At 39.0% G+C, this 27,993-nt stretch overlaps 1 protein-coding gene across 6 annotated transcripts; it reads right to left on the bottom strand.

Annotated features, from left to right (window-relative positions):
• CHODL (chondrolectin) lies at positions 1-27,971 on the bottom strand. 6 transcript variants are annotated; one of them, XR_003990145.1, is made up of 9 exons: positions 27,426-27,690; positions 11,180-11,492; positions 10,256-10,413; positions 6,891-6,938; positions 6,442-6,525; positions 4,688-4,790; positions 2,413-2,485; positions 2,203-2,281; positions 1-543 (listed from the first exon to the last, which is right to left on the bottom strand). XR_003990145.1 is itself a non-coding variant. In XM_030477048.1 (8 exons), exons 1-7 carry the CDS (start codon positions 27,514-27,516, stop codon positions 2,416-2,418), a joined length of 867 nt encoding a protein of 288 aa, XP_030332908.1. In that variant the 5' UTR covers positions 27,517-27,690; the 3' UTR covers positions 1-543; positions 2,413-2,415. The 6 variants fall into 6 exon arrangements, 4 of the variants coding, with proteins under 4 accessions (XP_030332908.1, XP_030332907.1, XP_030332906.1 ...); XR_003990144.1 differs by having other exon boundaries at positions 2,203-2,485; positions 27,426-27,691; XM_030477048.1 differs by lacking the exon at positions 2,203-2,281.
• Positions 27,972-27,993: the final 22 nt, after the last annotated feature.

Genomic DNA, 27,993 nt, shown 5'->3' with positions numbered 1-27,993 from the left:
TATTTTGTATCAAACATTTATGCAAAGATAAATAATTGTTACACTGTAAAATTGTCAGTTCCATTTACAGTACATCAACTAGGTTACAATGCATGAAAGACTAAAGGAAACAAAGAGAGTTTGTTTAACTACAAACAGTCTTAAAACTGATATACATTGTAGCTATTTCCTCATAAAAACTTCAAACACTCTGTTCATTTCATTGCTCACAACTAGCTAACTTACATCTCTTAGCAAAATAAACACATACCCTTTATTTAGCACGGCATATTTTGTTACTGAATTAATAATCAAACATTATATAAAAATGATCTGAACATTTGCCTCAAGGGGGAGCTTACAGTTCATTCTTGTAGATCCTTTGCATTTTCAAGCCATTCCAAGCTAATGTTCTTTGACAACATAATACAGCCCGACTGCAGAATGTTATTTTTGCTTTGTTTTCAGTCAGTAAGTCATTATACCTCCATGCTACTGTCCTTCCTAGGCGTCTTTGAAATCCACAGTGTGGACTGGTTTGGACTGGTTTTTGTTCTTCCTTTACTGAAAAAGAAAAATATAAACTATTTTCAGTGCACTCTTGCCTTTGCAGTCCCAATTCAGGTTTGTGATCAGACCTGGGCATTCCACCACCTATTTGCAGGACACCTTTGTTGCTTTCATCGCATAGGTTCCCCATCCACCCACCAAAGGGTCGTGCCCGTGCTGTACCCAGCATAGCACCATGGTGGTGGGTTGAGGTAAGCAACTCTGACCAAAGTTACCAGACCACCCTGCTCGGCTGCGCTCCTCCCAGGAACAGAACTGACTTGACATGTTTGGGTTTTGTTGTTTTGTTTTTTCAGTTCATATTCAACCACACTTACTCATACATGGTGGTCTTCTCAGAGATGGTTGCAGACACTATTTGACCAGGGTGGTGGAAGGCTGGGCACTTCTCTCATCTGGGGGATGTAAGTGGGACGGGAGCACGCGAGCCCACATCGGACGTGCTGAGGGTGCAGCTCACCCACCCCAGGGAGCTACCACAACCCTGCCCATTCACATCCTGGAGCTGCACCTCATGAATGCGGTATGCTCATGGATTCCAGTGCGTACTGATACAGCTTCCTTCAGGGCTTGACCTAGCTTCTAATGAAGTAATGGCACATGAATCAGACTTCTAGCAATGAATGACTGGTAGAAAGCTTCCTTAGGCCAGTTTTCATTCAAAACTGTCAACAGTAGTTTCTGTGTTTGTTTGTTTGGGGCTTTTTAATAAAAAAAACATTAAATTGTTTACAAAATTACTTGCTCTGCAATACTGCAAGAGTGTTCACTCTAGTCTTTACAGGGAGCCCTGAAGTACCCTGTAAACTGATGCTAGTCTTTGCATATGGATAGCATCTCTGCTATGACAGCCACATCACACGCTTTCTCCTCACTTAGAGAGGGTAAGTGACAGTGCAGTGCAGTCTACTGAAGAGGCTCTTTGTGAGCAATTGCAGCTGTATTTCAATCAAAATGTTTTAGTCTCTGGCCAGAATATTTCACTGTGATTTTTTTCAAAATTAAGTAAAAACCAGAGGAGGAGGAGAATTAGCTCTACATAATTCTGTAAGATGGAAACCTCAGAGTCAGGATCCCAACAGTCTTATACATTCAATTTTACTCCTTTCCCTGGTTGTAAATGTGAGTCTGAGTCGATTTTAAATGTACTTTGAGGGAACTGGACAGAACAGTAATTTCTAGTCCCTCCAGACTTACCTCTGAAGTCCTACAAAGTAATGCATTAAGTATGTGAGCGCATTGGAGTAATTGAAAAAACTCCATTGGTTTCAGTGGACTTTAGATCAGGCCACAATGCTATAAACAAAGCAATTGCAATGAATCAAGTAGTTTCGGCACTTCTTTCTTTAAGAAACAAATTCACTCCTTCCTTCCAGAACAATAAAGCAAAAGGCATATTGTGTAGATTAATGATGAAATGCTTTGAATGGAGATTCCTTGCCACACAGCAGGAACAATTTCTAAATACCTTGGATCAGAATTTTAACTGTACAAAATGAGCTTATCTTCAGCAAACCTACGCTGATTTTCAACAGCTATACTTCTGGTTCAGGAAATAGGTTTTAGTAAGAAAGATAAGGAAGATGCAATAAATAGCTTGATTATATTGCTGTTTTGACCATAAAATGCAATCATAAAAACGGAGAAATATACCAGGTTGGAATTTAAACTTTCTGCAAGGCATTCAGATGATAATGGAGATGGGTCTTTGAAGCAGTTTCTCCTTGCTTCCCTGGAAGAAATGAAAGGGAGAGCATCTAAGAATGAATGAGCTGATCATTTCTGCTAGCTACAGGGACCATGTTTTGCTTTGTCTTACTACTACCCTTTAAGAGCCCAATGCTAGGCAAAATTAGTCATGACCTTTCAAGCTAGGCATGTCCTGGTTGGCCATGGATTGTGGCTTTCAGAGGAAAGGTCACCATGTTGTGGAAGCCTAAAAAAGAATGAGAAGTCAGGTTCATTTTGAAAGTTGGGGATCCCTCCTTCCCCAGCAGGACAAAATCCCTTTCCTAAAGCTCTACAGCATCCAGCTGATAAGTTCAAGTGGTTGCCTCTTTTTTTGATTTGCTTTTTGCCCAAGAACTGGGTATTTGTGATGAACCAAAATGATTCACCAGGTAGGTCATACATGGAAATATTACTGAAAATAGATGGGGAAATATTTGTTTAAAAACAAAGTTCTGTCTCAACACATAAAAAATAAAATACTTAATTTTAGGTGATACGGGAATATCATCTTTTGACTTAAATGAATTTTAAAGTAAATTTGGGGTTTTTTTGATTAAAAACTTTGGTGCAACCCAAAATGAACACTTGGAAGGGAGGGGGAACACACAGATAAAAACCTCTGCAACCACAAACCAAACCTGTTTTGATTCAAATAATTTTCTTCCTGATTTTTGTACCATTAGATCTACCAAACTAATCAGCTAACAGAAAACATACGATTTTCCAAGCTGAATTTCCAATATGTGTCATACAATTTTTAAGTCTTGGAAGTTCAGTTTAATTACTTCTGGATGAACTGCTATAGCATCAAATAGGCCTGATCAAAGCCCAGTGAAGTCAACACTACTATTTCTATTGATTTCAGTGGGCCATGGCTCTCATTTTCCCAGGAGCAGTTGAAAGCTGAACCTTGACTGGGGAGAGAAAGACCTGCCAGCAAAGGTATGAACATGTGTGTCATACTTACCAAGAAATCCAGGTCCCTTGTTATAAGGGTTCCAGATTTAGAATACTTAAATAATTTCTACTGTTATACATATGATTCCTTTATTACTCTTTTTCATTTGAGTTTCCAAACTTCCACAGCCCCAGTGCTGAGGGGGCATGCTTTCACAAGCATGAATTTTCCTGCCATAAAACATGTTGGAATGTGCACGTTTTCTCCTTTTCTTTGTAGGAAAGTGCATAAAATAAAGACACAATCTTGTTTATGATGCAGACCTCATAACATCTTTTCTTTATAATTACTTATTTCAAAGAGACGCATTACTAAGGAGTGCTGTGATCACTATACCCTCATAAAGATATAAGATGACTTGACATTTGGAGTGTTTTCTCACCTGAAATGTGTTTCAGCTATTTACAGAAAATAAATAAAAATAAATAAAATGCTAAATAAAAAGCATAGAGAAAAAAAAAGTCTAAAAGTAAGGAGGAAATTTTTTTCTGATTTCCTAAAAGAGTGGTATTGTATTCCTTACTAGTATTCCTGCCCTTCAACAGGAATAACGGTTTGTGAATCTTGCTATTTTGCCAAAAGAGTGTTTATCCATAAAACATATTTCAGTTTAAAATTTTCTGGATTACATTAGCTTGAGAATGCTTCTGGAAAAAAAAAAAAATCTGCAGCATAAAAAGCATCCTTGAAGATTTCAGAAAGAGTTCAGAGGGGGGAAAAAGGTATGTTGTCATATCTTGGTATATTATATTTTGAGAAATATAAAAGCATGGATCAATACATATCCTGTTTCATAAGCTGAAGTGTTTCCTATAAAATATCTGTTTGATACTTCATCTATGTACACATATCTATTTGTGCATCTTCTTTGGCAGATACATGATGTACAAAGGAGTTGCACTGGCATGTGGCTCAAAACATATTTTTGCTTTTTGTTTTCAATTTGTCTGCCCAGTGGGCCATCTGTTGCTCATATGGTATGCACACTGAAACAGCATTAAACAGCTGCAGGCCCCTTAGGTTTATCCTTGGAACAAACTGGACTTTAGATCAAAGTGAGGCGAGTCCTTGAGTTCACCCTATGTCATTGAGGACCCCGCTATTATTTCCCATAGCCCAGATGCTGTATTGTATAGGTGGTAATCGTGATGGAAGAGGGTAAGTAAAAGTGCTGGTAGTAGCTCAGCCTATCAAATGATATCTTCAGAAACAGGTGAAGTCCTAATGGCAATATACTTTGGGAGACCTGGAACTATTTCAGCATGTTGTGGAAAAGCCTGAAGGTGTATGTTCATCTGTAACAGCTGTAAACTACTTGGATTTTAATAGATGAGAAGATGCTTATTTGCATATTTGGGGACAGATGTAAGCAGTCTTTCCATATGAATAGCTTGCCAATGGAAAAATGAATTCTGCAATATAAAACCATTATGGATTAGTATATTTTACCTTTTATGAAGCATCTGGAAACAGCAAGTCCCAAAAGCCACCAGTATCAATAGCAGTAGTGGTATAGTGGGTATTACAACATAAATTAGATTCGGAATTATACCTACAAGACAAAAGTTCTCATTAATGCCTCCCATGTTGAAATACTCTTAACCATGTGAGTAAAAATCTGGAGTAAAATATCAGAAATACATTAACCTATGCAAAAGAACATTTATATATTCCTTCTATAGGAAGAGGTCCAAAAACATAACTCATCAATATCAAGAATAAAATAGTACTTCTGCAATGATGTGCAAAACATATCTTAAGGACTTAAATTCTGACATTTTCGATATGCATCCATGAAAGATTTCCAATTCTGTAATTGAAAATTCAAGTATTTTAACAGAGTACTTTTCCCTGCCTATTATTTTTACAGTCCATATAATCTGTCTACTCAATTGCTCTTGCATGTTGGATTCCCACCTGTGCAGGACCACAAGAGGAACAAACTCTGCTCTTGTATCCCTACTCCCCTTTAAAGGCAAACATACACTCTCCTTGACTAACCAGGAGAGAGCTAAAGCCACTGCTCTGCAGGTACCTAGGCAAAAGGAGTGGAAAGTGGTCCAAGCTGGGACTCTATTATCTGCTTGCATTAGAGGATGAGGTATGCAACTGCCAAAAGGACTGGTTTTCAATAACTATATGCCCATGTTTAACAATATACACATAATGTGCAAATCGTGGAGACTTTCTTACCCATTGTCCTCTTTGAACATATTTTCACTAGCAAGACTAAATCTGAATGTTCAGGTTGGGTTTGTTTATGAGTATTTGCATGGTTTTTATAAATATCATTATTGATTTCAAAATACAGTTCATCAGTATATCCATTCCTCTGGATTTACAAACAATGGGAAACTGGCTCATATCCAACCAATCAGTGTGAAAATGGAGCATCACCTTCCCATAATCCCATGGTGTAATCCTGCAAAATCCTGGAGTAGCTCCTTAGAGATGTCCAATTCCTTGAATTAAGGCTGTGCTATAACTCTTCAAACTCAGGACTCCACTCAGGACATAAATTGCTAAATACAGTAGCTAAGAGCATTACAGCAGGCTCCTAGGCAGTGGGTATCCACTTTCAAAATACCAAGTGTCATCTCTGCTAGAAATTTCAGCAAAGCACTTAACTCCTCTTAGCATATGGTGTTCCTTAAAACACAGGGTACTTGGGATAGCTATGGCACAATGCCTATTCTGCAGATAACTGAAAAATTCATGCCTTGTTAGGAAAGATTAATTTGTGCCTTTTTTTTGTGAGCCTTGGGTATCAGATATAAAAGATAATATATGCACTGTATGTTTATCACACATGTTGAGGAAGAGGTGGGAAGAAGATGGAGAGGCAAGGCACTGGTTACCACAGCCCAGAAGGAGATGCCCCACAGCTGGGTGAACACTGGTGAAATCTTGCATCTTGACAGAGACTAACCAGGTCAGAGACAATAGCACAGATTTCAAGGACTGCTAAACTGTAGATTTGTGTAAAAGTCTGCAGAGACATGGAAATGATTTGTTTCCACAAGTACAAAGAGGACTGACTGAAACTCTTGAAATGTTATTCAAAAGTGTACATTTTCAGGGCACTTCCTGGGGAAATAGATTGCTTCTTCCCCTTGACAATAATGGAAATTGTCAAAGATTAATTTAACTGAGTCCACTGCTAATATTTTTACCAGAATACTAAACTCATATGATCACAATACCTGTTTCAGTAGCAATAACATGATACTGATCTTCTGGTTTGCTTGTGTGATAAGGATTTCCTGCTGGCACTGTTGGAAAAATATCTGAAAAGGATACCAGGTATTTTAATGAGTAAAAGATATGGCTGTTATGTTGTTAAATAAATTAATAGTAATCACATCTTAATTTAAATCGGAAAAACAAACATTTTTTGGATTAAACTGCTGAATATAAACATGTAAATATTTTATTGCAAAACTGGGAGTACATCTGGAACAGGAATTATGCGCAGTGCTATTCTGAACACCAGCCATATATTTGTAGATATTGCTCTCTAAAGGATTCATTTTTCTTATGTTCCGGTTCTAAACTGTGGCTGTAAAACTTGAGTAATTGAGGTTCTTGTAAGCTATCACTATAATTATGTATTTACCATTGCAACTCAACTTAATGTTTCAAAATTTCTTACCGTAATCTGGCTCCGCTCTGTCTCTTAACTCTTTTTCTAACACAATATCTGTCAAATCAATATTTGAAATAGAATGTTGAAGAATGAGAAATGCATGTAATAAAGCAGATATTTTCATTATTTTGCATGCAGTATCACAGAAATAGATACATTCCCAAAACCAATAATTGCTTAATTCTTCAGCATTTAATCCTGTTTACCAAACACTTATCTGCAAGCTAGTGTCAAATCACTTCTAGTTCATACTTTTGTGATCCTTAGAAAACAACTATAGTTTATCTGGTTCCAATTCTTGGTAACCTGTGGTAGGTTACTGGTTAAATCACTCAATCCCTTAATTTCTTGTGCTGAATAAAACTCCTAACATATTCAAAGTTTCATCTGTGCAGATGATCTTAAAACAATATAAGAAAAGAAGTGTTCTTTATTAATACTTAAATCTTATTCACATTTTCAAAATAATGCTTACAGAATGTTGGCTATAAAGCAAAACAAAGCAGCACAAGTTTGTGAAGTTAAATGTCATCTTTGTGTAGTTTGGTTTTGCAATAGGCAGCCTATAATACAAATCATGGGCAATTGGTTCTAATATATCACATAAGAAAATGAAATAACGAGAAGATAAATGATCTCATTATTTCTTGTAATGCATCAGAAACTGGAGAACCAACTGATGGCTTTGAGCTATATTACAGAGGCTTGCAAGTTTACTGATGGGTATTGTTACAACTAAAAGTTTACAAAGGCAGCAGAACTCATTACTTCATATTGGGCATATGAGTGGAATTTGAATGACTGTTTCAATACCATTCCTTTATTACAGGATTATATTAACATAACAGTGCTATGAGCTTGCAGTTCCAAGTGTCCTAATAAACACATAATGCTGGGAGAAATCAAAGCAGCAATAAAGACTACTAGAACAAAGACAATAATTTCATCTACTCTGGTAAGAACTGACTATGTTTGGCCATATATAAAGGAAGATATCAAAATAAAACAAAGTACCGAGTTGCTGGCCCTAGACAGCAGAAGAGGAGGTGAGTTTTAATTTGATTACATAATCAAACCTACAGGAGCTGGACAGGAACTAAATGTGGCTGCAATTACTAACCTATAATTAAATTTAAGATTGATGAATGATCAATATGATCTAACTCCAGACTGAACATTGCAACAGTAAATGCCGTCAAGGGAGGTACTATAAAAAAGGCTTAGAAAAATGTAGTTGCTCTTTGAGTAAGACTGCCTAATGAACACTGCTCTTGAACTTGCCACTGATACAACCAGATGCAACTTCATCATGGTCACTTACAACCCCTGTGTTTTGGCCTATGGTGGGTATCATGCACCATATACTCAAAACAGATAGGAAAGCTGTGAAAAACAATACACTCAGGTAACAAAGTGAAATTCAATATGCATGTGGCACTTTTATACTCCTAGTAAAATGGATGTATTTCGTACTGCAAATGGTTGACATTGAAGCCATTACAGCGATTTGAGGCGGGGAAAAAATGTCATTTGTAAGTCTTACTAGGTTTTATATAGCAAATTACATTTGCTTACAAACACTGTGGAACTTTCTTCAGGCAGTGAATGTGATATCATATACCTATCTATATACATTTATGCATCTATTCCTCCATGTGATAAAAAAAAAAATAAATTTCTAGAGAATAGTCTGTTTTGCCAAAGAACACAAATTCCAACAACTTGAGAAATAAATGGCTACAATTCAGTAGTACTGTATTTAGCTGCATAACAATGTCAGTCATAATAATCTACCTATATATTGTTTGCCTTATATGCCTCATTACGCACTCATAATCTACTTCTACATAAGGAAAGAAATATAAATTCATTTTTATTGTTACTGTTATCACTTGGCTTTCTGTGAATCCAGAACACCCGGCATTTTTTCAGGTTGTTAAAGCAATAGGAAAAAACAATTCTTTGACATATCTCAACTAGGATGGTATGTAGTTTGCTATTACAGAATAATTATCTTACTTATATTTGTTTTAAAGATATGAAATATACTTGCAACTGAGACCTTCAGTTAACCAAATCTGCATTTTCTGATATAAAAATGTTGTTAGTTCAACAGCTTAAAACATTTTTATTGTGTTCTTTCAAAAAAGTTTGATCAGTTGCAAAAGTAATAAAATTGTATATGTCATAGTTCCTTAAATGGCCTATGAGACTAAGATAATTACTGATCACCATAAGATAGTGACAGCCACTAGTAATTTTAGAAGCAGGAACAGATTTAGGGGTGGGGGTAAAATGTGTGCATATATCATGCCTTCCAAGTATTTAATATTTACTTGCAATATTAATTAACATTAATACCTCCATTAAGATATTAGACTGTGAGAAAGTTATCTACCCATCAAAACTCGAGGAAGAAAATAGCCTGGACCTCTACAAAAACTGTGATTATTGCTGCTAGATCATGAGCATAGAGAAAGCAGGTAGGAAAATGCAGAATTATGTAGGTCAAATAGCTGCTAAGGGTAGGACTTCATGTGCATTCTGACTTTCAACTCTATTTTTGAAAAGCAGATACACCATAAATTATTTGAAAATATTTTCATGATCCTGCTGAAAAACATTTTTTAACTTACTGTAAGTGCCACTTACAGTAGAAAGTAGAAACTGTTTCAGGCCCAACATGAAAGTTTACTTTTCAGGTCCTTGTGTTTGTATAAAGTTCCAGTTTATAGTTCATGTTTCCTCTACTGACATATCCAGAGCTCATGTCATGTCTGCAAGTACAGCCAAATTGCCTAAGATCTGGCTTTTTTTGTCACCGTCTGAACTAGTGTGCATCTGCTTTTCATATCTATATATCTACATGCATGAATGCAGAATTTTCTTCCTGCTGTTTCAAAGTCCATTCTTTAAGCCAAAACTTTTTGAAACAGCTATCAAACATAAGTTGGTATAAAATGGCAAAAGTCTACATCTACAAGGAGAGTGTAATATGTATTTTTATTTACAGTAGGACCAAAAGATGTCTTGGTCATCCTATTGATAGTGAGCAAGCAAAATAGAAAATGGCCACTTAAAACACTTTGTGGAGAATAATATAACTACTGAATGAGTTACATTAAAGTAAACCTGGGAATGCATGATAGTGAAGCTAACCTTGATACATTCTTACTGGATTCAGATAGGTTTGTTTAAATTATCACTAGATTTGACATATTATATCCCCTGTTAATGTTAGCTCAGGCACCCACATGCCAAAGGAATCAGTACCACAGGCCACAAGACATTTGCACATTCCCTCACAAAAGAGGCAATTGTTTTTCTAAGAAAGTGTCCCACCTGTGAAATATAACTGTAGTTTCACCTACCAGGAGCATACTTGCAGATAAAATTGTGCTTCATGTTACATCTATCATCATTCCATTGATAAAGATATGGCCCTCCCAGACCAGGGTTTGCAGTTGGCTGATGATACATCACAACACAGGCTTCACTTCCACAGGAAGGTTCATCTGTATACCAATTTCTAGTGGTACACAAAGACAAATTCTCAAATTTTGACAGTAAAGTTCATCAGGACACCAAGGAAAGGAGTTTACATCAGTGAAGATGTGTCAGCCCCAATGGCCCCATCCTCTTCCATGATAATGCTGCATTTCCCAGAATTCCTCTGTAAAAGAGGTTAGGGTCTGGGCTCCATATCTCTGGATCTTAAAAAAAACTTCTGTCCAGTCAAAGCACCTCTGCAGAAATAACACCCCGAAATAACTGCTCTGCTGTTTTCCTTCCTATCTGACTCTCACCCATCCCATTGTCCCAAGGCCTGTGAGCTGCTGCTAATCTAGCCTTTGGCTTAATCAGGGAATTAAAGGCTTTTCAAAATACAGGATAGAAACAGAACAATTTACACTAAGTAACATCCACAAATTTACTTGGTGGCTGACTCTCTGATTCAAGATGGCCAGTCTTGCACAATTTGTCTGCCTGCTTTCAGACCACATTCTGAAGATTCTGTGCATAACAGCAAAAAATCCAAAAGCCATACAGAGGCAAACACATGAGATGGGAGTAAAGAGAATTGTAGGCTGAAGCCACACTATGACCTACTTTTACCACTTCAAATTCAAATCCCTGGATGCGAGCTCCCCTTTGTCTGGAGAAGTTAAGGAGGGATGCTACTATCTTCATGGGGCAGCAAGTCTTCAAGCTTCTTTCTAGACTTGACTTACTAGGCATTTCACTCTCCCTGTCGTTCCATGATACCTTCTCAATAAGCAGTTTTGCAGACTTACCTGAATGGTGAAATACTTCCATCAGCCCACTGGTAGAGGTCAGGGCAGGCACTTGAGGTAGCTAGTCCATCACTGCTTCTCCACAACCCAATCCAGAAATCACCATCAGAAATCCCAGCGCCTGATTTAGTGAGGTTTTGCAACATGTTTTCTATTAGTTGCTGTTCAGCTTCACTTTCCAAGCTCAGTAAAGACCCACCATCAAATTCACAAGCTTGTCGGGCCTCCTGAAAGCCCACACGTCTAGACAAGTCCTGGAAATAAGCTAACTTGTAACAAGAACGCTTGAAGTCACCATAACACACCTTTTGACCTGAAAAATATAAACACGAGAGTGTTTAGAGTATAATAACAGATATCACAACTGAAAAAAAAAATAAATATATATATAGCACAACATGTATACAATGATGGAGAAGGACAAGTAGAGTTTTTTTTCTCCTTATGGCCATGTCTGAAAGGACTCATGGTGGTACACTAACACTGCTGAAAAACTTAGCTTTAATTTAAATTGCATACAGTTCACAGGAATCCATGGCTTTCTTCCCAAGGCCTGTGAGAGACACTAAAGACTCCTACCAACTTCTAGAAAAATATTCGCTAATGACTGTACCATCAGGCCCCTCTGTTAAAGCCAGGATCTGTTTGGAGGGTATTTTCTTAACTATTTCATACTAATGGACCAACTCCACTTTTACTTAATCAGAAAAAAAATGTTTAAAATTCCCAATTTTAGTGACAATGAGAAGCTAGCAGTTTCTTGATTCTGGTATCCAATCTTGAGAGGCTGTGTTCAGGAGGACCTCATAGCCACTCTTTGCTATCATGTGTCTAAGTGCAACCTCTAAGGGTGTGTGGAACGAGAATGTCTGCCCCTTCAAGCTATCTGGTCAATGACTTTTTCAGTGCAAAAAGGAATAAGAAGAAACAAGGCACAAACCAGACAGGAAAACACAATGGGGGAGGGGGAAAAAGAAAACCAAACAAAAAACCCAACCCAAAAAAACCCACCAAAAAACCTTATCAGACACACGAGTTGGTGGGCTATCAAGAAACTGAGGGCAAGCAGGATTTTGCAGCTTGATAAGGATGTTGGGGGTTTGGTGGGACTATGCAGGGTTAGGGAAAGGGGAGGAACAAAGTGGGATTACAGATAAAGGGGTATGAAAGGGGTATAACGGGGGCCAGTCACATGTAAAACAGGGTGTCTGGGTATGCACCTTCCTTAGTGACCACCCATCTCTGCCAGATGACGACTTGGCAGAAGAGGACTTGGCTGTCCATGTTCATGTGAGTCCTCGCTTGGGTGTTGTTGAAGGCAGCATCTTGTCTGTGCAATCTGTGTGATGGCTGTGTCAGTGTTCTGTGCATGTGGCATTGTGATACCTGCTCAGCTTTGTTACTGGTTGAACCAGCAAAGGGGAAAGCAGCATCCACATCCTCCAGCTTATGGGGAGACCCCAGGTATGAGGCACGCACCAGCAGCAAGGCAGAAGGGAGTCCTGGGACTGGAGGTGCTGGAAGAGGCAGCCACACTCTTAACATCCCTTCACACAGGGAACAAAATCCAGATACTAGCAGCTATCACAATACTACCCAGGTACCATGAAGAAGCCCTGTAGTGCTTTCAGAAAGAACTAGATCTACGTTCACACCAGTTTTCCCTTGCCCTTCAGAGTTATGTCTGGGGAAAGAATCAAAAGCCAAATGAAGGAATGTTTATTCCTTCCAGTTCTTTGGATGAGAAAGACACATACCTTTTTCCCAAAAAGGAAAAATTATCATCATCTTCAACCAGTGAGAGTCTCTAGGGTTTATTCAACATGTACAAGATGTGGAATGAACAAACTCACCTATCAGCTGCAACTGAACTCCAGTATGTTTATTTAGAGACAGGAAAGGGTTCTAAATATAAGGAAATAAGCTAACCATCACTTAAAAAAAAAATAAAAAAAAAACCCCAATTTTTTTCAGAATGGAAACTTGTCATTGGAGAAGAAAAGTAGAAGAGTTTGTGTTGTAAACCAAGAATTACTGAAGGATAGCAAAGTAGTAGGAACTACCAGGCATTATTTAGATTGTTTAGAAACCAACAAATTTTATCATTTGACTGGAAAATTCATCAAGGACAGTATGATCTGATACCATGTCAGATTTGCATGCGAAAATCTTGTATTCACTTCCACTCCTAAGCAAAACCAGATACAGAACTCACGCAAATAACCCTGTGGCTTCACCTTTGAATGGGTTTTATCCTGCTTTGCCTTGACACTAAAAAAAAAAAAAAAAAAAAAAAAAATAAATGTAATTTGAGAAGTAATATGTCACTGGGAAACAGCAACATCATCCCATAACTTAAGCTTTTAAGTTCAGCTTTTTTATAACTTGAGCTGTACTTAAGCTTTTTCAGCCAGTGTTTTTCTATACACAAAGAATAAATATAGAAGTGGACAAAAAAGGCCTAAAAGATACAATGAAGTTAATTCTTCTTGCTTTAGTGTTGCTTCATTTTTGCAATCAATGATGAATAGCATACTTGCCACAGCAGACTGCTTACAGCACAAGAGCTGACTGAAGACTTCTCTATATTTGCACAGAGCATAGTTTCAAGAATTTGTGGAGAATAAGCAGACTGTATCAAAGTTGCATGAATATAAGAACATAAAAACAAGATTATCTAATGACTTTTAGCTGAATCTGAAAGTAACTCTTATTTTGAGCATCTTTTTTATCATGGAAAGCTAAATTATAGGGGCAGTAGGGATAAACTGTGTTTAGCTTTCTAGTGTTTCCTATGATTCTTGTAATCTTGCTGAAAAATAAAAAATCTCTGAAACTCATTCTTTATGATATCCTACTAAAAGTTCACCTGGCAGAATGACTGTCAGTAAGAAAAGTGTCTTTGCAGTCCCATTCTTACTTAGGCTTGGCAGACAGAAGAGTCACTTATAGGTAGTTAATCTGCCAAAATAACACAGGAACAAGAATAACCTAATGTAAGGACAAGTTCGTGCCACAGATATCCATGGAAAAAGCCAAGATCTGAGATCAGGAAGACAACACCTATTTGGACTTCCTCTGACAATGTGCTAATAATGTTGTGTATGTCCTAGATCCTTTTCTGCCATTTCCCTTTGCCCATATAGTTTAAGGGCCTTGCTATCAATGAATGCCTTTGTCAGAGACTATAGCAATAGGACAAGGGGTAACGGGTTTAAACTTAAACAGGGGAAGTTCAGGTTAGATATATGGAAGAAGTTCTTTACTGTGAGGGTGGTGAGGCACTGGCACAGGTTGCCCAAAGAAGTGGTAAATGCTCCATCCCTGGCAGTGTTCAAGGCCAGGTTGGACAGAGCCTTGGGCAACATGGTCTAGGGTGAGATGTACCTGCCCATGGCAGGGGGTTTGGAACTAGATGATCTTAAGGTCCTTTCCAACCTTAACCATTCTATGATTCTAATGTAGTCAGAGCCATAGTCCTAGCTAGGCAACGTGGTGCTGAAGAATCAAGGGCAGACCCTTTGCTAGAGATTCATATAAAATAATGGGTTTCTGCATAAGACTTATTTAAACAAAAAGAAAAAATACCCCTGTTATCAAAGAAACAAAGTGATAACAAAATACTCGAAAGTAGTAGGTGCAAGAATGAAAGCTGCATATGCAATCACAGCTCATTCATTTCATCTATAATGCTGCAATTCCAATTTTGTTAACATGATCATTTCTTTTCCCCAGGATCTCTGTCTCATTGACAGGATAGAGTGCACAGTAAAGGAGGAGCCGATCAACATGTTTATCCTTACCATGGGGTGAGTGACAATGGCTTATTGCCAGAGTACACATAACAGTGCAAACATCCAAAGGATAGCACTGAATTATGTAGGACACTAATCGCTTACAAGGAAAAGGTACCACACCTCTCCATGTAACTAAAGATTGGATTCAGAACATTAATTCAAGATGTGTATGCAGATTTATAGAGAGTGCTTTGTCCATTGTCTTGCTCCTTTTATTTCCCAGGCAATTTTTAAGAAATAAACTCTTTCATTATTCCTTTCATTCTGTAAACAAACTCCTCCTTGAAACCAGTAATAAGTTATGAGCAAATTCAGGTATCAAAATATCCCTGTCACAATCTCAGTTATGCAGGAATGTTCAATCCACTGAGATGAGTGGGCTGGCCTCTACCCATTTCAGTTCCTGTGCTTGCTTCCAATTCATGGGAAAATAGCTAGCTTTCCATCCGCAACACACACATCCACACAGAGACTCATGTTGCCAAATGGCGCATGCTGTTTGAGCTGCTATAAGGCTTGTGTCCGTAAGCCATAAGTTGTGCTGTATACTGGTCCAATACGGAGGTTGCATCAGTGTTAAGGCTCAACTCCATCATCCACACCAAGCTGAGGAAACCAGGTGGGACTGTACAGAGCAGGGGGGAGAAGGACAGGCACTTACGTACAATGGCAGCAGAGCTGCTCAATAGGTATCACTGCAGCCCCTAATACATGTTCAGCTTGCCACTGTTGTGCACTCGCAGCAGGAAGCCCTCTTGGAGCCACCCAGAATGCAGATGTGAAGGCCCAAACTCTAAAATCTAGTCTTACAAAGTGAAAGAATTGAACAAGTGAATATTTGCATACAATCTAACTCCTAAATTACTTCTCTTATTTGATGCTCTCTACGCCTGTGGCAACAGAAATTATTTCCTTCCTACAGGCTATATAGGAGGCTATACCTCTAGAAAACAACAGAAAAAACAGCAAGAAATGAAGAAATATTTGGCATTAATCTGGTTTGAATGAAGTACGTGATGCAGAGTAGCAAGCTTTCTGGAGGAAGCTGCGATTTTCTTTCTGTTCTACTTAATTTAGTCCCTGTGTTTAGGTAGTGACCTAGTCTGAATCTTTTCTTTCTTCTTTTGAAGGGGACTTTCATCTGCTGTAGCGGAGCTGGTTCAATGTGTTAATGGAAATCTGCAGTTGTTTCTTAATAGCTGGCAAATCAGTTGACGTTTTAGTGCTCTTCTCGGAACACGCTGAGATGTCAAGTTTCCAAGCTTCATTTTTTACAGCTTTCTTGCACTACTAATTTCTAAACTACAAAGCAGAAATAATTTACCAGTGAAAAATGAAATAATGGATCACATTGTATAGCAGACAAGCTAAGTATGGAAACATTTACCATGAACTATTTTACCTTCCAAAATCTTGCAGCGGACAAGACTCCAACATTAATTCTAAAGCAACATTTGCTATTTCAACTGAATAAATTGAATTCCACTTTTTTCTGCCACAATTTAATAGAAATTATGTTTGTAAGCAAGTCTATTATTAGAATGAATTAGGCTAAGATACTATGCAATGTGAATAAATATTAGCAAGTTAGGCATTTACAACCTATCCACAAAACCAGCCCTGTGATGGTTGAGATGGAAGAAAACATGAAGGAAAACAATGTTTCATCACAGGTTATGCAGAAATGAAAAAAAGAAATGCATGTAATTGTATTTCGTCCTCCCTTCAGCATGAGACAAAGATTTAAGCAAAAAATTTAGTAAGATCTAAGAACTCATTCTTATCGTTTTTCCTGCTTGCAAAACTGTAAGTTTGGTCCCCAGCATCCTTAACAGAAATGTCTCCAGGTTTGTTCTTTCTCTCCATTCTGTGAACATCAGCCGTACAACATAGCTTTGGCCATTTCCCTCAGCCTTAGCAGCTCTAGTTGCCTACTGCAGAGAACTTGATCTGGCTGAAAACCCTTTGCACTCTCTTTGTCTCACCATCCTATTAGCTGAAGAAAGAAGTGTACAGTACTTGCTCTAAGAAGCGCTTGCTACCACTTCCACTCATATGAATTAGTTTTCAACTTTGAGTGTCACACAGCAGCTCCATACTAGAATGTTTTGATATCAACATTAAAACAAAGATAGCTTTTAGCTGAAATACTGGATACTTAGTTAAAACATTTCTGCACATAAATCTGTAGGACGGAAAAAAAAAATATTTCAAGAAAAGGAGAAACAAGCAAATTCCTAGGTACTATTTCAATCAATTATGTCTCCATTGTGTTTTGATAATGATGCTTCATTAAACAGAAATAATAGGTTCTTTTAGGTCTGTCATGACAGAAGTTATAACAAACTGTCATTTCAAAGCAAAATCACAGATAAAGTACCCAGGTTCAAAGGCTCATCTCCCTAAGAGCATCAGGCTCAGTCCTAACTACATCCCATGGACCATGAGGGGCACAAAGGCTATCTTGAGTAACACACATGACTCAGCTGGAAGTTTTGAACATGTCAGATAGAAGATAAGCTCCCTGCTGGTAAATCCCATCCCTTTTTCTCTTGAACTTCATAAAATAGCCTACAGTCCAGGGTCTGCTACCATAAGTATCCACCTAGATTAGAGGGGAATAGCTACTGCATGTGCAAAGCATATGTGAGGAGATAAGGAATGCATGAAATTAGGAAAGTCCATCATGTTTTCACACTACAACTTTTTTCTTCCCAGGATAATGGATTCAGCAGAAAACAGAGAAGCACTTGGTACAAAGGAATGTGAAATATTTAACACTAACCAGAGTCCCAAAGGCCAGCATAATGCTGATGGAGGCCTCTGAAAATACAGTAACAAAATAATAATAAAAGGACTTAAGTGAAAGTGATCATGAAATAACAGCAAGACAGAAATAGATATAAATTAACCAAAATATTCCACTGGCCAGATAATATTTCTCTGCTTGTATTATGAAAACAGGTCTTGGTGTTGAGCTTGTGTGAGGATATTGACCTCAGAGGCTGTGTAACCAGCATGCAGACACTGGGCACAGTTTGTTTACACCTGCCCCTGTGCCACTGGGTGTTCCATGCCAAGGCCCAGTAATGCACTTCAGAACACAGTCAGTAAGAGGCTAAAAAGTATTAAATTTTCCTAATGACATTTTGATTCAAAGCTGATGCATCTTGTCAAGTGACCTTTGTATCATCCAGTCAGATTTTATGGGTTCAGCTGCTGATCATGTTTTGCTATATTATGTTACTGTGGTTGATGTTTTACTGCATCATATTTGTGTCCAAGTACTGAATTTAATTTGTTTTTTCTGATGATTTATGTGACTTTTAAAAAAAAATACTACTGTGATAAGATTTCATAATTATATTGCCTTCAATTATGATAAAAGCAAATTGCCATCTTCTCTACCAAAGTTTGTAATACTGAAGGCACATCATTCTCCAGTTGCGTCAATATTCAAATCACAGATGTTGCTCAGCTCACACTTCTGAGCAGCTTAAGGAATTCTGTGTGTTCGCAAATTTGCCATTCAAATACAAACTGGCATACAGATCATGTTAGCCTGTGTCTATCTGTATTAATATCTTCATAGCTAACTCTTCCATACCTTAATAGGTACTTTTTTTTCCTCCCAACCTCCTAATAACCAAGTCTGAAGAGAGAAGAGACATTCATTATTGATTTATACTTTTTCTGGATTAGAGGTTAAAGAAACTGTTATGACAATTGAGCATAAAGTGATTTTTCTTTTGTGAAAAAATTTCAAAGGTTCCAAGTCCCTTTTAAGAGCTTATATTAAATAATTGAGGGCCACATTTGCCTATTAAGTAGCTTTACTTCAGGTATACATGTGTAGAGACAGACAAATTTGTATGCATCTTATCATACAGTCATTAGCATGTAGACAATGTCTAAGATAGTTTAATAGAGGCTGGCCCCCATCTCTCTTGAGCAAAACTCATCCACAGCCAGGGTTCTTACAATACTTGTCATAAGGGAGACCCTTTCTTGCTAAATTCTTAGGCATTAGCATGTAAAAATTATAGATGTATAGACAGCATGGGTGAAATCATAGGTAAAAGGCAAATTCTTTTTATTCTCTCTCAAACACAGGCCAGATAATCTATCTTTAGCAATTAACCATTCATATCTTATGAATTAGCAAAGATTATGATCGAGGTCCTCAGACACCAGCCAAACAACCCTCTCTAGGATTAATGCAACTCTTGCAGAGAGAAAACAGGGCATGATGGAAGTTTTAAGGAAAAAGAAAGTACTGTATTATAGCATTCATACAGAGATTCATACAGTCATGCAGAATATGAAGCTACACAAGAAGCATGTCCCAGTCCAGTCTGTTTTCTTTATTTTCTCTTTTGCCATGGGAATTGATTTTCACTTCATTTTTTGCTGAAATTGAGCAAATTTTCACCCGTATGTTAGTCTTTACTAGTTAGATATGCTCTTGTGTTTCCAAGCGCTTTTGAGGACAAACAGTTGTGTTGGTTATATCTGAATCACAACTGTTCTCAATAGATCCCGAATAGCTACATTTTTACAAAACCAAGTGATCAGAAAGGAGAGTCTGTTTGTAAAGGAGCATTGGGCAGTGCCAATTTAAATGTTAAAGAATATCACCGATCACTAACACCTGGATTTTGCCATCTGGCTGAACACAAATGCAATTAAAATGAAATCTGATAGCTTCCCTGCATATTGCTGCAAGATACCTCGTTACTAAAATAGACAGTTAAAAAATTACATATGAACACTGATGACAAGTACTGAACTAAATAGATTATTTTGGTGGAGGTTTGTTAAAGCCTCTATGTGCTCAGAACCTGCACTGTTCTAGGTCTTGGGAAGATGCAAGCCAGGAATCCTTGTCTTGCAAAACATAGGTAAGTTTTTCATTAGGTTGAATAAAGTGCTGGGTGGGAGGATTTGTCTTCCCCTGAGCAGAAAAGTTTGTCTGGATTTTCAAAATCAGGGATGTGGCGTTTCAGATATAGGCTTGTTCTTGATGTGCTGGCAACTTGAATACCTGCCCACATGAAAAGCTGCCATCTTCACCAAGCAGTGATAGGCTTATTCACTCATTTAACAAAGAAAATAATACACACATTTATTTCTTAGTTAGCTTCTCAGCCCTGGCATACATGGCAGGGATCTCAGGCCAATGATAATGGAGCTGTAAAGAAGTAGCTTGATGTCTAAATCTCATTAGAGGCTAATCAACACTTCAACATCCATAATTACCCTTGCAGGAAAACATACGATTTCAATTATGTAAATCAATACAGGGTAAGAGTTTTCAACTGGAAAATAAATATCCATTTTTATGAAACAGTTCTAATCACTGATTTGAGTGGTGAGTACCAAAAAATCCCCAAAACCCAACTATAAAGTATTTCTCAAGTACTACTTTTTTCTTCCAGTCAGATCAGTAAAATCCTGACAGTTTCCCCTTCTTCTAAGTGAAAAATACCCAGGTCTTGGCAGCAGCTCCATTTCAGATATCTAGCACATCATAAATTTAAAGCCTGAGATCCATTTAGCTTTTCCTGTAATAGTGGTTTTCCATTCTTCTGATCATGTGAGCTTTACGGGTATATATATCTGAGGGTTGATCATGGCAGACAGCCACTTGCTTCTATAAGGGGCCAGTGCACAACTGCACTGTCCTAGGGGTTCATGAAAAGTGCCAACATAGTTGCTAAGACAACCCCCTAAAAACAGCAAGTTGCCTTCTCTTTTCCCGTATTAAAAAGAAACCAAGATTGGTGTCAGAGCTGTATTTTCCTCCTGTCTGTCTTTGTGAGGTCTAGCAACATTGTCACTGTGAGCAATGCAAGCTCCTTAGCGTTGGCATCCACAGAGATGATAGACTTGCATTTCAACATGGTACAATCTGCATCTTCTCAACTGGCAATAAGAAAAAAGGCACCATGAGCATAAGACTCGTGACCAGCAGGTCAAAGGAGGTGATCCTGCCCCTCTGCTCTTGTGAGACCTCACTTGGAGTACTGCGTACAGTTCTGGTGTCCTCAACATAAAAAGGACATGGAGCTGTTGGAGCGAGTCCAGAGGAGGGTCACGAGGATGATAAGAGGGCTGGAGCACCTCCCGTATGAAGACAGGCTGAGAGAGTTGGGGCTGTTCAGCCTGGAGAAGAGAAGGCTGCATGGAGACCTCATAGCAGCCTTCCAGTATCTGAAGGGGGTCTATAAGGATGCTGGGGAGGGACTCCTCCTTAGGGACTGTAGTGGTAGGACAAGGGGTAATGGCTTCAAACTTAAACAGGGGAAGTTTAGATTAGATATAAGGAAGAAGTTCTTTACAGTGAGGGTGGTGAAGCACTGGAATGGGTTGCCCAGGGAGGTTGTGGATGCTCCATCCCTGGCGGTGTTCAAGGCCAGGTTGGACAGAGCCTTGGACCACATGGTTTAGGGCAAGGTGTCCCTGCCCATGGCAGGGGGGTTGGAACTAGGTCCTTTCCAACCCTTATTATTCTATGATTCTATGACTCAGAACTTGAGTTTCTCTGACAACAAATTATGTTTGTTTAAAAAAACCAAACAAACAAAAAAAACCTACCCAAAGTATAACATTCTTCATGGGTATAAATAACACTATCCAATTCCATAGATCCAAGCAGGCAGGCCAATGATAAAACCAGAATGTCAATGGAATCTCTCTGAGCCTTTTCAAAATAGGAGGAAATATGATGTGTTAGATAGATCTACACATCTACAAGACTACTCCAGCATGTGTATTATTCACACAGGACTAAAAAAAAAAAAAAAAAAAAAGTCTTATATACACAAACACTAACATAATTTTTATATATATATATCATAGCCTAAAGACACATGAGTGTTCCATCATTTCACCTGTATATATATGCAGAGAGAGCGCTAAATACTGACACAAACACTGACAAAATTGGCAAATTAAGTCTCTTCATCAATACTTTTTTGTGTAGCTGTAAAGATCAGAGCAGGCTTCCCAGATACTTTAAAGACAGACATAATATGGCAGCTAGTAAATTGTTGTTAGCATGTTGTGGAATAGACTTGACAAAAAGTCTGAATGGTTTAAGTATAATGTGTACCACCCTAGGGGAGCAGGGAATATTCTTACTCTCCTGTCCCAAACAAGCAGTCATTTTCACACATATCTAACTTTGTATACAATAGACTCTCTCAACAGGATTTCTCACAGGCATAAACTTAAGCACTTCTGGCAGTTCCTGGTGATTGCTCATTTCTTATTTGTCTCTAGAAGAAAATAGTCCATAAAACTTTATTTGTTAAAATATATTCTTCATCAATCATCATCCAGAGCAAGCATCATCCATTCCCTTACTCTTTTTCAGTGGAATTTGAATGCCTTTTTCCAAGTAAGTGTATTTTCATGGATTTGTTACCAAGATACCTGTATTTGCTACAAGATATAGGTAAAATTTATAAATATGGATGTGACATTATATTTATTTCTGTGGTTTATGGACTTAAAGCTTCCCTGGATGGAACAACTTACACGCATTTTAGTACAGGATTGCAATAGAGTGCCCACCTTTCTGCAGTAGTTCAACAATTCAAGTTCAAAGGAAAGTGACAGGCAAGTCCTTGCTCATTCACCTTCTACTAAAAAACTGGTGAAAAAAAACCCAATCCACATAGGATCTTAGAATGGGTAACAGTTTACTTAAGGCAAAAATAGAAGGGACCTTTGAGAGGAAGAAAATTAAATTAGAATATTTTTCTCTTAGTGTAAATTATCCTTTATTATGAAAGTCAAATGAAGGTAAAGCATAATTGGTTAATTCATGTAAAATGTATACAACCCTGTATGGGAAGGAACTGTTGACATATAGAGTGGGATTCATCCTCACTAAAATTTAGTTATTCACAACGTACCTGTCCATAGCTGAGCTGGCTCCCTAGCCTCACTGTGTACACAACTGAAAGAAACAGGCAGTTTTATGGCATATCTGCAGTATTTTCCAGATCTATGTTAAAGTGAAATTAATCCAATCTACAAATACTGATTTTTCTTCCTTCACTGCTTATGAAGTGAGCCAAGAGTGATTAGCTGTTTACTGCAGCTTCATTTAGATCTAGTTAGAGCCGTGCCAACTTTTTAGTTAGGACTCATCATTTCTTGACTGCTTGGAACTGAAGGTTCTACTGTCTGAGTGGTGAGAGTGGGGACTGCTTCAGCAAGAGACTCAATTTCCAACTAACGAGTGACAGACTGTAATCCCACTGTAATACGGGATTACAGTGCAGAAATTACTATCAAGGCATTACTTCATCTTACTTATTTCACATTAGTACTATACATTCTTTTCTAATTCATGAGAGATTTTCAAGTAGAAAGTCATTATGAGAGTTAGTTTCAAACAGTAGTGCTGTACAGCACGCTTTATGAACCAAAGCTTGTTTTCCTGCAAACATCTTATAATCAAGGCTTGTTCAGCCTTGAGAAGAGAAGGCTCTGGGGAGACCTCATAGCAGTCTTTCCAATACCTCTAGGTATTTATCTACTACCACACATCTTTGGTTATCAAAACTATATTCTCATCTAAGAGTCACAGCAGTTTACCTAATATGAAGTGTCTTTCCACAGGGTATTATGGAATTTCCTGGTTAGGAGCAAGGTGTGTTTAGTAGAAATATGTATTATACTCAAGAGCCATCACTTAATTTCATTCTAAGAATCTAGATCATTGATTTGTCCCCAGACAGATACTGCTCAGAATAGGTGCATAAAGAGATGAACTAATCCTGGGGATTTAAGGGGAGTTAAGTGCCCCTTACTAACTAACATCCTGGGGAGTTAAGTGCCCAACTTCCCTCACAGTTGTAAAAGTTTCAGCTTTAATGATTTCCAAGACCTACAACTGAATAAAAAGATCTTGTACCATGTGGTCATGCATGTCCACTAAAAGCTTTTTTAGTATGGAAATGAATGCTAGGCATTCACAACAAAACATTATGTTCAATGCACAACGGTTGTATATGTATCCTGTAGATAAGACTGGCAGTGTGTTTTCAAATTACACTTTCTCAAATTCTGAGCTACAAATGTAGGTGCAGCTAAAAATTAACAGTCCATTCCAAACAAACAAACAAACAGAGAAAACCCATTGAACAAAAACAGTAGAAGATTTCATCCACATACTTAAAAGTCTGACAGACAAAACTCAGGTGTAATAAGCAGGCCAAGCCAATTGAACTAAATTAAATTGTGCCTTTTGAGGAAGGGCTTGTTATCTCTATTCAATTCATTACCCATCAAGATACTTCTTTAATTATCTTACTTTACAATATTTTATGACCAACTCGAATCCGGTCATAAGCTGTGCGAATGAACATATCCACATCCTTAAAGGCAACTGAAGCAAGAAAGCCTATAGTTTAGGGGCAACTCTTGCTGTTTCATGACCCACCAAATGTTTTTCTTCATGTAATGTTTTATATATCCAAATACTTTACACCAAAATAGATACCTATTGCTTTAAAATACTGTATCAGTTTTTAATCTGCTCGTGATGCATAACAGTAACAAAGAGCAAATATTAAAACCCATAGAAAAAGACAGCAAACAGCAGTCATTAAACTGTAACATCTATGATTAATATATAGGCAGTTAAATGATTAGTAATAAGATTAGCTTGCATCTTTCCTGCCCAATAGATACTTAAAGTAATTGCATCTTTGCAAATTGCATTATCATCACTTCGCATTCATTGTGATGTCATGGGACAGCAAGGCAGACTCAGCAGTTTCTCCTGAGCCTGCTTTGATTTTTTTTTTTCTTTAAGAATCAATTCCCTGGCAACACTAAATATTCTGATGTGGAGGCTGTGAGCACTGCTCACAAAACATCTATCTAACTACAAAGCATTTGTATTAGTTCTCTCCAACAATTCCCAAATAAAAGATGACGAAGAAATAACACCTAAACGTGAATTGTTTGATGCCAATAATCATTTAAATTATAATGTAGGAAAATTAACAAACTTTGGAAAAAGAAACAGAACACCTTTACCTAAGGAAAAGGAAATTTGAAAAGTTAGATCTTTCCTTTTCTGCCCTCTTGACACTGTGGTTAAAATGGTTGCAATTTTGCATTTATTGCTAGGTCTGCTACAAACTTACTGCAGTAAATGGGAATCCTTCCACAAGGTCCAATCAGCACTCAAGTCAGTTTCAGGAATAGTTTTTATGTGAGTGATAAGAATTACACATTTAATTTATTTGGAACAGTGAGAACAATGAAATTTCTATGTATTCCAGATTATCATTGAAGCATAAACCAGCAGTTTTTCAGAAACAAGTCTGTTAAGATGTAGTCTTACAATCTGAAACGAGAACCTGTTTAAGTCCAGACTGATGGTTCTTCTATAATATAGACAGATGAGCCAGATGGAAGTCAGGTGGACAGCACACACTGCCCAATAATTCAATATTACTATTTCTTGTTTAAAAAAATACCAGCTACTACTAGTACTAGACCCATCCATGTGCATGTGACAGGAAAGGGGTGTGGTCCTTGGGAGGGGTGTGTGGTTGGGGAAGGAGTCCTCCTTCCTCTATATCAGAATATTCTGGCGTAAACACGCTTGTTATCTTTGGCTGTTGTTGTCTACAGACTCTTTATCTAGTGAATACAACTTCAGCTAATACCTGATAGCACATACATAGTTCCTTCTGTAAAAAGCTTCAAAGTGTCTCCTATATTCTACCAGCCAAGTATCAGTTGCATAATACAGTGACATGAGACCCATCATATGCTTTGAAATGCTTCAGGGAAGTATGGGGTAGAGCCTATATTCTTTCAAAACCTCTAAGCCTTATATGTATCTAGGAACAGCTTGACTAAGCACTATACACATACTACACATTGTTTTAAAAGCTGCACATTCACTCAGTTTGCTTCAGCTGGAAGATTAATGGACAGGACTTCCCTAGCCACACATAGATCCTTGCGCTGAGGCTAGTAATGCAAAATGCATCTTGTGAGTAATCTTCACTATTTATTAAAGTAACAGTGTTATATAGCATCCATATAAATTGTTAAACTAAGAGCTTTTCTGTATCATGTATGACTGTATAATACACATAACAGAGGTACATGAAATATGCCAGGGTATGCTTCAGGCAGGCAAGGTTTTTCAAAGTATTGGAAGCACTGCTACTTAGTTATTGCTTCCTGGAAGATACAGTTTCACCAACAGTCCAACAGCACATCTCGATTCTGCACAGGAACTTGCTTCAAGGAAGACATCACCAAAATGGTCAGTGACTGTACTCCAACAGCAACGACAAGAATTATCCGAATTCAGGAACCAAATGTTTGCTATGAAGAAAAACCAACCCAACACTATAAAAAAAGCTTTCTTGACATACTACTGTTACAGCCTCTGAAGCAATTGTATACATATCATTTGCATTTTCCTGGAATCAGCCTGTAAAAAGGCATGTTCTTATCTACATACAGAGATTTACGCACACAACTTGTTAACAAGTGCAGTCGAATGTGTAAATCTTTGTTCCAAGACAAATGTATGGATGTGCTTGCACACACAATGTGCCTCCGACAGCCTGTTGGCTTTAGCTTGCAGGGTTTGACCAGAAGTGCAACTTAAAAAAACAAAACAAAAAAAACTTTTCATGAAATTTATCAGTTTCTAAGCATATGCACCTGTGTGCTGGGAATACACAATATGATCCCACAGCTCTTCAGTTAAACATAAGCTCAAATGTTAGCTACAGATTTTTGAAGTACTGTCTTCCTCTCGGTTTTTGAAAGTTGGAGATACATCTACACATAACAAAACTATTTATGCTGTATGCTCTTAAAGTTTTGCTTTTTCCTCCTAACTGTTTTATAAACAAGAAAGAAACATTCCTGTATAGATGCAAACAAATCTCAATGTATAGCCGTTCCTCAGAAAGACGCTGTAGCAAGTACACACTCATATCTTTTCAAACAATTAAAATGGAGCTACATTATGCAAGCGACCAACCACATCCCAGACTCTGCCCGTCCAAGAGAGCAACCCGTATTGGCGGGAGCTGACTCAAAGCTGCTCCAGAACTCCTGCTCCGAACACCCGCACGTACCTCTCTACCGCTGGAGGGCCCCGCGGGGCCGGCGCAGGCTGCCCTATGCTCGGGCTGCAGCCGGAGCCTACCGGGACCCACCGAGGAGCAGGGGGTGCGCCAGCAGCTCGGCTCTGCTCCGCAGCGACTTCAGAGCTCGCTTCTAACAGGCGGCTCATTTAAGCAGTGGGTTCGCTCCCAGGTGTTCCCTCCGTGGTTCCTGCTCCTCTCCGCGCTAAATCCCCCACACCGGCTCCGCACCGACGCCGGACACTAGCCGGCACCACGCCCCCCCCGCCCCATTCCCGCTGCACGCCAGCCCCAGGCACTCACCGCTGAGGACCCGCCCGGCGAGCCCTCCGGGCCCGCACAGCACGGCGGCCGCCAGTACTGCCGCCAGCCCCAACCGGCCTCCGGACCCCATAGCGGCCGTCCCGCTGCCCTCCGAGAAGGGCTCAAGGCAGGCCGATGCCCGCCGGTGAGGAAGGGGCGCCCGCCCGGCTCCACGCTGCTTCCCGCCACCTCCTCCCCTCCTTGCCGTGGCCCTGCCTTTATCTGCTCCCCCAGCCGAGGGACAACCCAGGCGGGTGGCCGGGACCGCCTCCGCCACCGCCCCCCGACAGGCACCGACGGCGACAGGACCCAGCCCCAGTCCCGACGCAGGGGCGGAGACACCGCCCGGGAGGGGCGGGCGCGGAGGGTCCCATCCGCGGCGGGGCCGTGGGGCGCGGGTCCCGCAGGGCAGCAGTCTCGTTGCGGGCGGAGAGGGGACCGGCGTCCCGCCAGAGCCCGCCCCTCTTCGCCGGCCACCGGAGCTGGGCAGGGAGCGGCCAAGGTGCCGGAGCGCGGCAGCCGGCTCGCTGCCGTCTGGGCGGGCACCTCCCCACCGGGCTTGAGGCTC

Source organism: Strigops habroptila, chromosome 2 (assembly GCF_004027225.2).
Source record: "Strigops habroptila isolate Jane chromosome 2, bStrHab1.2.pri, whole genome shotgun sequence".
Classification (NCBI taxonomy): domain Eukaryota; kingdom Metazoa; phylum Chordata; class Aves; order Psittaciformes; family Psittacidae; genus Strigops; species Strigops habroptila.
This window is presented reverse-complemented; position numbering and strand designations above follow the sequence as displayed.